The 14,883-nt window shown below is 37.7% G+C and overlaps 1 protein-coding gene across 10 annotated transcripts in view; it reads right to left on the reverse strand.

The window, feature by feature from the left end:
* Positions 1-14,883, reverse strand: part of FOXJ3 (forkhead box J3) — a 149,295-nt gene that overhangs the window by 16,320 nt on the left and 118,092 nt on the right. For all 10 annotated transcript variants that reach the window (XM_060398115.1, XM_042246600.1, XM_042246602.1 and 7 more), the window contains 3 exons: positions 5,921-6,049; positions 2,648-2,822; positions 85-510 (listed from right to left, as the gene is read on the reverse strand). In XM_060398115.1, coding sequence (XP_060254098.1) covers positions 85-510; positions 2,648-2,822; positions 5,921-6,049 — 730 coding nt within the window. The remainder of the gene's footprint in view (positions 1-84; positions 511-2,647; positions 2,823-5,920; positions 6,050-14,883) is intronic.

Genomic DNA, 14,883 nt, shown 5'->3' on the forward strand with positions numbered 1-14,883 from the left:
ATACGGACAGAAAATATATATAAGCCCCAGATAAGAGATTGGAATTCACAGCCAAACACAACAAGTCAGAAGACAAAAACTTACCAGAATTACAGGATACCTGTTGTGGGGGTGGAGGCGCCTGATGTGTCAACGTCTGATGCGTCTGATGCTGGTGGTTCGGATGGTGCTGTATGTGTTGGTGTGGAGAGGGGTGTTGGGGGTGAGGGGACTGGAGCTGGTTGTGTTGCTGTGGGTGTGGTGCTGGGTGCTGGGGACGCTGTGGATGCTGCGGTAAACCATGCGGTCGATGGGACGGATGTGGAGACGGCTGTGTGTGCATCTGGGGATGTGACAGTGAGACCTGTGCAACCGAATTACTGCCCGTGGTGTTGAGGCCACTGCCATGACTGTTGGTCAGGCTGCTTTGGTTGCTGTGTGGGTGAGAGCTCACTGTACTGCTGGGAGAGTGCTGATAGGAACAAGAAGTGTGGGACTGCTGGGAGGATTCAGAAGGGATGTTCATCAAACCTGAGAACAGAGAAAGCAAGATCTGATGGTCAGATTTCAGTTGTATTTTATGACAAACATTTGCAAAATTATTTACAGAGCAAAAGTATATGCTGTCAGGAAGCAATTCTGGTTCAGTTTAACAGTGTTGCTGTAATATCCACCATACCCTGGGCTCTGGGGTTACCGAGAAGAAACATCATACTCTGTCCTCAATAGCTCATGGTCAAGGGGAAGAGAAAAACACTTGAAGAGATTATGTCCAACATTGTAAGTACTAAAGCAAAAGTAATCAGAAGGAATACAGAATCTATTTTTCTTCCCTGTTCTACCTAGTAAGGGGCACTGAAATACAAAGAAGCCCTCCTTGAAAAGGTAATATCTGGGTTGTCTTGAAAGAAATCCTGTGCTGTCCTTAGTCACTCAGTCACGTCCAACTCTCTACAACCCCATGGACTGCAGCACTCCAGGATCCTCCGTCCATGGGATTCTCCAGGCAAGAACACTGGAGCGGGTTGCCATGTCCTCCTCCAGGGGATCTTCCTGACCCAGGGATCCAGATCTCCTACAATGCAGGCGGATTCTTTACTGACTGCACCACCAAGGAAGCCCCTTGAAAGATGACTAAATGTTAAGGGAAAAGAGGAAGAGGTACTGAGTCACATTCAAGATGGTTCTCTACAGGTCTGCAGACCTTCGGCAAAAGACGAGAGTAGAAATAAAGCCCGTTGATTTCTGATCTCTTTCTCTGACTACTCCAAAAACTTTAAGTCCAATATGGCAATTTAAGGGTTAAGATTATGTATTTCTTAATGCCAGAAAAGAAGAATTAAAATCTCTGCACTACAATTTAAACACTTGGTAACTCTGGAGAGTTATTAACCTCGCCAAGTCACAATCACCTCAATTATAAATAGGAATGACAACAGTACGTGCTTCATAAGAGTTGTTATTAGGATTACAAGCCACTAAACTGTGTCTGTCTCAAGAATGTTCCATAAAAGTAATGAAACAGAGCAGTGGAGATGGCTGGTTGTCTGCCTGTCTTGCTTAGTCTTAAGGATTCTAGTCATTTTGGGCTCAAACATGAGAAACTGTTACCACCGATACTTCAAAGCCAGTATTTTTGTACTGAGATCAGCAAAGCTGGATCTGCTTAGCAAAGTCTTGCATGGGGTTTTTTATTTTGGTACTTATAGAGAAAAAAATTTTAATATAAAATCTGAGAAAACACGTGACTCTTACTTTAACCAGAAAACTAACTTCCTATACAAACTACTGATACTCACCAATATATGTAATATTTACGTATAACACTAACTTTGATAATATTTGTCAGCGATATGTATTAAAATGTAAAGGAAGGGATTTTTGTCTATTTTGTCTACTGCTGTGAACAGGTATATTCTCTGACCTGGAATATAGTTAACCTGCCAAGCAAAGCAATGCTTCGATGTCTGGGTTCCTGACAATTTCTGACTAGTGTTCCATGGGCGAATAACAATGAGACATCTTGATTCTATCATATCACTCTGGTTAAAATTAAACCAGCAGCTGACAGGACAGTAATACATAAATGCACCTGAGAAATCCCAACAAAAATGCAATAATCTAGTATTTGGTTGAAATATAATACTGCATCTCAACCAGTACCTCTTTTAGCGTTAAACCTGATTTAAGTATGTTGTACAAAGTAATGACCACAAACTACGATGTTTACTTGTAAGTGTCATACATGAAATCGCAGATTTGGTGCTACCATACTCTTAATAGCTATCTCTTTGATAACAGCAGTCAGGACAGAAAAGCAAGGCACATCTACTCTTGTGATGCCACATTTACCACTCAAAACACTTCACATGCTAGACATCACTAACTAGTCATGACAGGCCTTCCCATATGCCATAAATGCAGTGTCAGAATTCTTTATCACAGTGCTCCAGGATACCAGTAGTAATCAAATGAGGTAGGCACGCATGACGAGATAGATTTCTTATATATACACACTATTTCTTATATATATATACACTATAGTAAAGGCATTCAATCCTTATCATGATGGTAATATTCTAAGATTAAAGAAATATAACAGTGTAATCTGAAAGTAATTCTTTAAAAAATTTCAATAAAATATCAACAAAAAAGTATTAAAACTCACCTTGTTGACTAAGTGACTGCTCAAAAACTGACTTATAAAGGCTCCGAAATGAGGCACTGAGATCTTCAAAATTATATTCTGAGAAAAGTAACTGTTTGTCTCGTTCTGGAAGGTTGTACTGTGGCTGCTGTTGAGGCGTTAATGACTGAGAAACCGGTTCTGGGTGATTTGTCACCTAACAGTAAAAGAAAAAACCTACTAATTTAGTAGCTTTATATCAGAATCAGTTTGTTACACACAATATGTAACTAAAAATACTAGAACTGAAAATAGAATCCAAAGGAATTAACTTCCCTGTGTTTGGCTTTCCTATCGTCTATTGAGTTGCATACACATAAAGGGCACACCATAAATTGTTAATATGTCTCTTAAAGAATCACAGAAATCTAATCCAATCTCCACATTTCACAGTAGGAGTTAAGTATTCAAAGGAGTTAAAGGAGCTTCCCAAGGTCATAATAAGTGTTAAGTCAAGCCTGGACCCCTTCCAGTTTCTGTGAAATTTTCACCAATTTCCACAGAAGCAATCTCATCTCAAACACACTATACTCTGAAACTAACATTTCTCATTTATTCAATTAACCTTTAAGTACTTATATACTGTGAGTATTGTTGAGTCAGGTTGTATGACACTGCCCAAAGAAACCAGGAACTTCAATTCATCTAACTCTTCATTTATAGGTAAATGTTTCTTTTTTAAATGAAACTTAGGGGAAATGAGAAGTGAAGGATAAAAGAAAAAGGAGATGCTGAGAAAAACAGAACAGGGCCTTGAGCTCTGAAAGGGAAAAAGAGTACCATGAACACTAAATTGATCCCTGGGTCAGGAAGATCCCCTGGAGAATGGAATGGCAATCCACTCCAGTGTTCTTGCCTGGAGAATCCCATGGACTGAGGAGCCTGGTGGGCTATATACTGTCCACGAGGTTGCAAAGAGTCAGATACAACTGAGTAACTTTCACTTTCAGTGATCATTAAGTTTATGGAGCCTTTCAAAATGATACTTACAAGGAGTCTACAATAACCTGAAAAAATATGAATTTTGTGTAGGGCAATGGCTTCACCAACTGGCACTCTGGTGACGTTAAATGTTGTCTCCACACAGGCCACGTAAGCAAGTCTCAATGGCAGAAATGACCTAGGCCTTTGAAAATCCTGTGATTACCCCAGAACAAGGGATGATGAGTGGCCTTACAAGGAGCAAATTATTATCTGGTATTTTTCATCCATTTTCCTACTTGAAGGAAAACAGTTCATCTCTCTAACTTGCAGGCATCTGCCAAGAGATGGTTTCTCACCTGCCTCCTTGTTCCCAGATGGGGCGGGGTAGGGGGGAAGCAGGGCAGGGGAGACTTTCTAAGGTACAGATGCGAGTTGTGTAACAATTTAGGTACAGAATGGAATTTACTCCTCCACAACAGGCACCCATCGCTTGTGTAGTTTCTCGTCTGGTTCCTTTGGTTTAGTGTCATCCTGTGGGACCCAGGGAGCTGACACCATAGCGATCTGGCTTACACAGTATGCATAAGGAACAAATCTGTCACAGTGCATTACTCTTACTGTGTCCTTAAAGGCTCAATCTATGGATACGTGATAAGCCCAACCACAAGTTCACACTGTACTGTTGCTTTAGGAGCTCTTGCTGACTAATTATCTTATTAAATGAAGGAGAAAAAAAAAGTAGTCTATAATGTCTAGTTTTTAACAGGGGAGTTTAACCCTCTTACATGTACTGGAATAACAGACATGTCTGTTCCCACTTCTGTCACCTGTTTCTATAAAGGCTTCTTTTTCTTCTTATATTCTGTAATACTGAATTCTGTGTTCTTTGATTTCACTTCACAATTTTCTACTCTAATTATTTTAAAACAACTTAAAATTACTAAATCTTTGCTGAGTTTGCTTCAATGCTCCCAATCAATAGTCCTTTTCTATCATGACTTCATCATTACTGAGTGATTTAATTCACCACCCAATCAGCTAAATATGTAATTTTTTTTCTGGAAGGGTGCAGGAAAACAAGGGTAGGATGCTTTCCAAACTCTGTATTAAAGAATTAATGTCTTTTTTTGACTTCACAACTGAATGAAAATTTGATGGGCATAATATTTATAATTCCAAATCTATTCCCTCAACACTCTGTATAAAAGTGTTCCATTATCTTCTGGCATTTAGTATTATGGAAGAAAAGTATGAGTTGTGTTTCTCTGAATACACCTTATTTCTTTTGCTTGACTATCTATGATTACTTCTGAAATTTAAAAATTTGTCATGATGTGTCTACATAGTTTTTTCCATTTTCTTTTCTTAGAGCTCATTAACCCTTTTATTCTTTATTTCTTTTGAAAACTGCTCTGTACCAACTATTTGGGGACACCTATAATTTGCAGTTCTTCATACCTATTATATTCTTTTACATAAAATTGTTATTCTTTTATCTGTTTTTCTTCTGCATTTTTGAAAAATATTTTTCCCCCCAGAGCACTGTTAATGGTTTTCAGTCATCTTTTTTCCTACATTCAATGTGAACTGTAAAAGTTTTTGTTTCCCTCTTGTTATTTTTAAAATTCAGGTCTCCTCTGTCCCTTTTACCTTTTCCCTGTATAGGCTATTATCTATTTACTCATCTTGGAACAGAGTGATTTGATGAGATCAAATTTGTACCATGAACAGTGTGGCTGGTGTGTGATTCTCCTGGGTTCCCTTCTGCCTACTGGGGAAGATAGTTGCAAGATGACTTGAAAAGAAATACCAGATAACAAGGGTCAGCATAGGAGCAAGAAGACTCACACAGGTCCCTTTATAGCATACCTTTAGTTTTCTAGACCCAATCTAAAAATACAAGACTGGTAAGCAACTGGGTACCAGGTCATCCTAACTTTTGGGGTTTGTAGAATGCTGTTCTCAGATCCACTTCTGGGAAACAAGATGATATACATATCCTCTAAGCTCTTTTAACCAAGGGCTATAAAATACCATCAAACACAGCTTTAGAAAAGTAAAATGAAAATTCTTTTCCTATTCTAATTGTTTTTCACTTGGACATGTAACAGATTAAGTAGACCAAAATATATAACATAGTACAACAATATGTTTGTATCTAACTTGCTAAAGTATAATAAAAATCTGTTTTACTTATCTAAGTTAATGATCATTAACTAACCAATGAGAAATATTCATATTCACTTTTTATGTGCATTATCAATTACATTTTGTTCAGTTTTAAGCACTAAATGAGTACTCAACAAAGGAGTTAACTTCACCAAGACTTACCGGTGTATAACTATGCACACTTCCAACACTGTTCAAATTCACGGATGCCAAACTCTGATCTGAGAGACTGTTGTTAAGGCTACTGCGTGGGCTATCACTACCATCCTGATCAGTGTTGTACAATGTTACCTACAATGAAAAGAACAGCAACATTTGAATGAGCAATTCCCAATATAAAAATTACATTTTAAACAACTCTACAAAAATACAACTAACTGGGACTACAGAAGGAAGGCAAAATATTACTGGTCTTTCCTTTGGTGTTTACCTACCCCCAGATCTGTGCTCTATACTCACTAATTCCATGTTCACCACAAAATACTTTCAAACTGAATGATATATCCCATCTAGAGGTACATAAATTCAACTTTCTAAATGGTATAATTAGTTCCTCAACATTTAATAAGGGGATTATAATAGATTTTTACTGTTAAATATTTCTATAATGCATAAACTTATTTTTACTCAAGCTTTAAGCAAAATTGCTCTTTCCTTCTTTCAAAATCTTAGGCATCAAAAAAAGAATACAAAAACCAGAATTTAGGCATCATGGTGTCTATAATATTGAAAACCAGAAACTTAAACATCCAACGTATTTGCACAATCAATAAATATGTGATCTGATTTTAAAATAATATGCTAACATGTACATTAGACATGAAAGAACTATGTATCAAACTGTTACCGATGGTTAACTGGTAGGCAGCTGGGTATCCCTTAAGACTTTCATCACTGACAGTATATATTTTCACAATGCTTAAGTCTGTATATAATATGTATTATCATTTTTAATTAGAAACAAGAACAAAAAGGTATTTTTAAAAGAGGAAATTAGCCCAACTATCCTTTAAAGTTCTATTCATCTGCTACTACTTTCCTTTTCTATGCTCCTGCTTTCGTGGGAACAATTACTTCTGCTCTGGCAGGCAATAACTCCAGTGCCACCTAGGAAGCCCTCATTTGATTTTATGGTCTAATTAATTCTTGTTAAATGAAAACATCTATCTATCTATCTATCTATCTATCTATCTATCTATATTTGGCTGCGCAGGGTCTTAGCTGCAGTATGTAGGATCTTCAAGCTTTAACATGGCATGTGGTACCTAGTTCCCTGATCACGGACCAAATCTGGGCCCCCAGTATTGGGAGTTCAGAGTCTTAGCCACTGGACCACCAGGGAAGTCCCCAAACGTTTCTCCAACAGGAGACTGTTAGCAACTTGAGTTCCCCCCAAAATAATCCTAAGCAGTGTAATGCTTTCTACTCAGTATACAAATGATAATACTTGCTGAATTTAATGACCAATTGATCTATCACCACTCTTCAGTCTGTACTAAAAATGGGGTCAAGCCCAATGCTCATCTGTCACAAGTTGAAAGTGAAGGTCGTTCAGTCACGTCCGACTCTTTGTGACCCCATGGATTGTAACCTGCCAGGTTCCTCTGTCCCTGGAATTCAGGCAAGAATAAAAAAAAAAAGAATACTGGAATGGGTAGCTGTTTCCTTCTCCATGGGATCTTTCCAACCCAGGGATTGAACCCAGGTCTCCCACAATGCAGGTGGATTCTTTACCTTATGAGCCACCAGGGAAGCCCAAGAAAACTTAAGTGGCTAGCCTATCCCTTCTCCAGGGGATCTTCCCGACCCAGAGATTGAACTGGGGTCTGCTGCATTGCAGGTGGATTTCTTACCAGCTGAGCTAGCAGGGAAGAGAGACATATATGCCTCTATACTTCAGGTAAAACCAAACTGTCTCACCTTCACATTAGCTAGGAATAATTATGTGTCTACGAACTAATGAAAGTGAATAAGGGAAAATGAGAGGAAATAAAACTATGGCAAAATTTTTCTGGTATTTCCAGTATAAATTTCATTTTTTAAAAAAATCAACCTTACAGGCTCTTAAACAATAAAATATCAACAAATTACAACCATCCTATCTACAGTCATTCTGTTGGCTGCTCATTCTCTCCTGTCCATGCTGTTACCTATTACTCAAGACAGAAATACTCCCCATCATCTTAGACAAATCCTCACAACTAAGGATGATAACACTGTTACTAAAATGTAACATAGAGTAAATGTACAAATTATAGTTTGTTAATTTAAAACTGGGCATATTCATGGAATCATACTCATGTAATCAACAGCAGTTCTCAAACTCTGATCTTAGAAGCCGTTTACAGTCTTAAAAATTAAGCAGTCAAGAAGTTTTTTGATATATTTATCAATAACTGGCATATCAGAAATTAACAATTTTAAGTATTTATTAATCTAAAAATAACAATCACAAACTCAACTATATAATATAAAAATATTTTCTCTCAATAAATAAGTAAAATTAGAAGGGTGTCACTGTTTTATATTTTTGTAAATCTCAAACCCTGGCTTAAAGGGAGAACAGCTAGATTCTCATATCTGCTTCTATGTTCCACTTGTTGCAATATGTTGTTCAGGTGGAAGGATAGGAAGAAAACCCCGCATCACACACACACACACACACACACACATATGGAAAAGGGAAGAATATTTTAATAGCTTTTCAGATAACTGTAGTCTTTTTTGATATGACACAAAAATATGACAAGTGGCAATTTTTAAAAGATTAGTTGCAATAGAGAATCTGAAACCACATGAATAAACTATCAAACTCTTCTGCATTATAATCCACTTTCCACTTTGTATTCTGAATGCATCATTTATGATTTTATAACACTATACATTGATCATTTGAAAAATACTGTTCACGAAGCTTTGCAGATCTTTCAAATACTGACGTATTTCATTACACAAAATCAAAACATCACTCTTCTTAACATTACCAATAATCTCACTGTGAAGCTATCAGAAAAGATTTCACAGAAAAGACTGTGAAGCTATCAGACTCACTGCAGTGGATATAAGTTTTCCAAACTTACGTGTTTTGCTTAAAAGCTCAAATTTTACCACTGGCAAAAGATAGTTAATTCTTTTCCTTGAAGTGAGAGGCTTATTCATTTTCAAAATATCTGCCAAGTACTCGAATCTGAATAATAGTGCCAGTTGGTCTTTCAAGTAAAATCACACCTCCATGAAGAAAGCAGCTAGTTCAACACAAACGCTCTTCCCTGAGGCCACCACACTGTGTTTCACAAATACATCTCATTCCACTGCACACTCTTAAAAAGATACGTACTCAAAGGTCACAATTCAATAAAATTATTTTTCCTGCATCACCAAGGATATTCTGAGGTAAAACATTATGTCCCCCCCCACAATCTGAAGGGCATGTGGCTGTGAAGAATACAGTGACTACTAGCAGTCAGTACTGCCTTGACTTGCGCTAATGTTTACCTGTATTGCTTCTGCTACATCCATGAAAACACAAAAACAAAGAAAAAGGTAAATAATATTTTAGTGTTATCATGGAATGCCACAAAGAGTACTGGTTAGTCAGGTGTCCACAGATCACAGAACCACTGACACAGAGCATACTGGCCCACCAAAAGGCCTGCTCATAAACTCCCCCAATCATCATTCATCAGCCAGTCATTATCCACATTATCTCCTGTTACAGGGAACCTTTATACAGACAGCTACCATTAATGATTAGGTTCATACAATGTATATATCCTTTTCTATCCTTTTGCAGCATAAAGGATTACATAAGCTTTGTTTCGTACTGCATTAGTATCAGCTCTTAATCTTTATTACTTCATTCCATTTTTTAAAATTTGGGGTTTTTTTTCCCACACAATTGAGAACTTTATCTGAAGGTCTCTGATCTATCCAAAATTGATTTTTGTGAACGAAAAATCTCACTTTACTACTGATTCAGCATCATTTGTTGAAAGACATCACTGAACTTTGTTCCACAAGTCTGTCGGTTCTTATGCCAATATTACACTTTCAATTATTATAGCTTTACTCTTGATATCTGGAAGTATAAACCCTCTAACTTCTACCTTTATCTTCAATATTTTCTTCAATTACTGTTTCCCATCTGGAGTCTCATTTATATTTCGAAATTAGCTGTTCATTTTCTACTAACTTCCTTTACCTAAAAAAAGCATTGTGGAATTCTGACTGGGCTATTAAATCTACTGACTTCTTTACAATAATCTTTACGAAAACTACATATCTACTAATTCATACCCTTTATTCTCTTAGGAATTCTATATAGTTTTTTTGTGTAGAATTAATCTTGCATTCAATTCTAGCTATCTGAGATATTGTGGGCTTGGTTTCAGACCACTGCAATAAAGAAAGTATCAAAATAAAGTGAGTCACACAATTTTTTTTGGCTTCCTAGTGCATAAAAAAGTCATGTTTATATTGTATTAATTCTATGAAGTGTGTTAAGAGCATTATGTCTAAAAGAACAATGTACATACCTTAATTTTAAAGTACTTTATTAGCTTAAAAGAAAAAACTAACCATCAGCTGACAACACAGTTTTGCCAGAAAACTTCAATTTGTAAAAAGTGCAGTGTCTGGGTAGGGTAATACAGCAAAGCACAATAAAACAAGGTATCTCTATACTTGATGTTTTTGAGTGCTAATGTAAGCATTATCTTCTAAATTTTGTTTTCTGTCTATGGCTAATACAAAGAAATACAAATGACTTCCAAAATCCAACACGGATCTAATATTGACACCTTTGTAAATTCATTTTTTAATTCTAAGAGTTTATCTATAGATTCTTTTGAGTTTTCCGTATGAACAATCATGTCATCTGTGAGTGACAGCTTTACTTCTGACTTCCCAAATTTTAAACTTTTTCTTTTCATAACTAATTTCTCCTCTCCTCTCCTTGCCTGAACACTATGACTGTCATATATTTTACTTTTATGTGTTACAAATCCACAATTTGTTTTTGGAATTTTGCTTTACACAGTTATGTCTTAAACAGATTGACTCCGGGTCATAACTTCAGTTAATACTCTCCCATCTAGCTTATTATTCAACTCAAAAATAATTTTTATCCCTAAACATAAATTTTATCCCTAAAGATTTTGATTTGGGTTTTTAAAATGTCTTCCATGTGTCTATACACATATTCAACCTGAACTTCCATAAAATATACTTATAATAACAGTTCCCCTAACTCCTAGCCTCAGGCTTTATTGAGATATAACTGACATATGACATTATGTAAGTTTAAGGTGTAGTTTGATATATTTTACAAAATCACTACCATCACAACATGAGCTAACACCTCCATCACCTCACAGGATCATCATTCCTTTTAATGGCAAGAACATTTAAGATCTGATTTCCCAGAAACTTTTCTGTATATAACAGTGCTGTATTATCATGTATGTAATCACAAAGCTATATATTAGATTTCTAAAACTTAATCATCTTATAACAAAAAAAACTCCCTGTGACCATATCCCCATTCCTCCCCACCCCCTAGGCCCCCAGTAACCACCATTCTATTCTGTTTTTCTGAGTTTGGCCTTTCAAGACTCCACATGTAAGTAATATCATCATATAGTATTTGTCTTTCTCTACCCGACTTATTTCACTAAGCCATAAGCCTTCAAGGTCCACCCATTTTGTCACCAATAGCAGGATTTCTGTCTCATGGCTGAGCATTATTCCATTATAAACTGCGTACCACCTTTCCTTTATCCATTCATCTGCTGATGGACACTCAGGCTACTCCGTATCTTGGCTCACAGTAACTGTTCTAACATTCGCTCCCACCAGTTCTATCACGTGTGTCCTTTCTGGGTCAGCTCTGACTGACTGATAATTCTCATTATGGACTGGTTTTTACTGCTTCTTTGACGGCCTGGTAACTTTTTATCGGAATGCTGGACTACTGTGAATTTACATTATTAAGTACTATATTTTTATATTCCTATTAATGTTCTTGGGCTTTATTCTGGGACACAGTTAAATGATCTGACAACAGGAATGAAATATGGTTACATGCTATATCATGAACTCTGAAAATGTATTTAGTGAAAGAAGTTGGACATAAAGGTCATATATTCTGCAATTCCACTTATATGAAAGGTCCAGTTTAAGAAAATATATTAATGGTTACCAGGGGATGGAGGAGATGGGGAATGAATGATAAGGGGTATGAAATTTTCTTTTGGGAGTAATGAAAATGTTCTGGAACTAGATGATAATTAATGGTTGTACAACCTTATGGATATACCAAAAATCACTGACTGTAAACTTTAAAAGGGTGAATTTATGGGCTTTGAATTGTATTTGGAAAAAAAATTAATTTGAAAAAGGTTATTACTTTAAAACAGTTTGAGCCTTCTGGGTTTTTCTTTTAAAGTGTATGCTGCTGCTGCTGCTAAGTCACTTCAGTCGTGTCTGACTCTGTGCAACCCCATAGACGGCAGCCCACCAGGCTCCCCCGTCCCTGGGATTCTCCAGGCAAGAACACTGGAGTGGGTTGCCATTTCCTTCTCCAGTGCGTGAAAGTGAAGTCACTCAGTCGTGCTCAACTCTTAGCGACCCCACGGACTGCAGCCCACCAGGCTTCTCCGTCCATCGGATTTTCCAGGCAAGAGTACTGGAGTGGGGTGCCATCGCCTTCTCCCTTTAAAGTATATAAGTAGGGCCAGATCAGTATTTTAAACTAAGGCCAATTTTGCTCACTACGAGGGCAAAAGACTGAATTACAAAGCATCTCCTGTGGTGGGAATAGGAATTACTTCTGGGCCTATGAATCTCAATGACTGCCAACACCAATACTTTCAGGTGGTTCTCTCTTCAGTCTCAATAATTACCTTCAAATACCCAGTTGATAGGGCTTCCCTGGTGGCTCAGACAGTAAAGTGTATGCCTGCAATGCGGGAGACCCGAGAGACCCAAGTTCAATCCCTGGGTTGGGAAGATCCCCTGGAGAAGGAAATGGCAACCCACTCCAGTCCTCTTGCCTGGAAAATTTCCATGGACTGTGGAGCCTGGTAGGCTACAGTCCGGAAGACTCAAGAGGAACCCTCTATCTAACTCTGTAACTCCTTCTCTGTGCAGCTCTCTCATCTCTGACGTGCCGCCCTGTGAACTCTAGCCACCAAGTTCTCCTGACTCTACCCCCTCAACTCAGGGAGACCTGTGTGTCCTGCAAACTTTCTCCAGGCAGTAATCTAGTACACCACAGGACTCACTTTGTTCACCATTTCTCAGGGGATAACTGTCCTTATGGCCCAATCTCTTGAAAACCATTGTTTCATATACATTGTCTGTATTTTCAGTTGTCTGAAGTAACAAATTAAGTCTAGACCCTGCTCTTCCACCTTGGCTAGAAACAAATTATCTACTTTATTAACCTTTTATAAAGAACTGAATTTCTGTTTGCTGACTCAGGCTTCAGTACACGTGCTTTCTATTTCACTGACTTCTATTTTTATGTCCTCCTTCTTCGAATTTATTTTGCTCTTCTTTTTCTAGATGCTTAAACTGTTAATATTCCATCTTCATTGCATTCTACTACATGCGATCGAAGCTAATATTTTGTATTCTACAGGCTTTGATATTTCATATTTCTGTTTTTCATCAATCCAACTACTTTCTAATTTCTGTAATGACTCTTCCTTGATCCATGGGTTGTGTAACTATATTGCTTATTTTGCAAACTTTGGGTGATTTTCTCATTACATCCTTGCTATTTCTACCTTTAACTCCACTGCATTTGAAAATACTTACCGTATGTTGTTGGTTTCTGAAATTCGCTGAGAATCACTTTAATGCTCTAGCACAAGTCAGTATAACATGATCAATTCTGCTAATTATTCCATGCATACATTAAAAAAAAGTCTATTCTACAACTGTTGGATAAGACATTGTATATATCAGTTGAGTCAAATGTCCTAATTTTGTAGTTCAATTCCCTTAAATATCTTGAATAGGATTTGTCTGATTTTTGTGTTTTGGTATTGATCTGCTGTTTTATGATTTCTAGAGACATATTATGGAGAAGGAAATCGCAACCCACTCCAATACTCTTGCCTGGAAAATCCCATGTATGGAGGAGCCTGGTAGGCAGCAGTCCATGGGATCACTAAGAGTCAGACACGACTGAGCGACTTCACTTTCACTTTTCACTTTCATGCATTGGAGAAGGAAATGACAACCCACTCCAGTATTCTTGCCTGGAAAATCCTAAGGACAGAGGAGCTTGGTGGGCTGCCATCTATAGGGTCGCACAGAAATGGACACAACTGAAGCAACTAAGCAGCAGCAGCAGAGACATGTTAAAACCTACCTCACTGGTCAAAAATCTGTCCATTTCTTCTTTTAGTCCTGCCAGGTTTTGAGGCTGTTACTGCCCCTACTGCTGCTAAGTCGCTTCAGTCGTGTCCGACTCTGTGCGACCCCATAGACGGCAGCCCACCAGGCTCCCCTGTCCCTGGGATTCTCCAGGCAAGAACACTGGAGTGGGTTGCCATTTCCTTCTCCAATGCATAAAAGTGAAAAGTGAAAGTGAAGTCGCTCAGTCGTGTCCGACTCTCAGCGACCTCATGGACTGCAGCCTACCAGGCTCCTCCGTCCATAGGATTTTCCAGGCAAGAGTACTGGAGTGGGGTGCCATCGCGTTCTCCGGAGGCTGTTAATAAGCATATGCAAATTTAGCAGGGTTACAGAAGGGAAAGACTACCCACTCCAGTGTTCTGGCCTGGAGAATTCCATGGACTGTGTAGTCCCTGGGGTCGCAAAGAGTCAGACACGACTAAGCGACTTTTACTTACTTCACTTACAGGTAATTACTGAAATGGTCCTTTTCCAAAAATAAATCTTTGTTTTTAGTGATGTGCCTTCCTTCTTTTACAATCTTTTCTTATCTTTTATAAGCAGAACATAGTTTGAGTTTTGTATTTCCATCCAGTCTGACAATCTTGAGCATTTTTTAAAAATTGAAGTTATTTAATTTTCAATGTTGTATTAGTTTCTGGTGTGCAGCGAAGTGATTCAGCTATACACACACACACATATATGCTTTTTCACATTCT

This window comes from Ovis aries, chromosome 1 (assembly GCF_016772045.2).
Source record: "Ovis aries strain OAR_USU_Benz2616 breed Rambouillet chromosome 1, ARS-UI_Ramb_v3.0, whole genome shotgun sequence".
Classification (NCBI taxonomy): domain Eukaryota; kingdom Metazoa; phylum Chordata; class Mammalia; order Artiodactyla; family Bovidae; genus Ovis; species Ovis aries.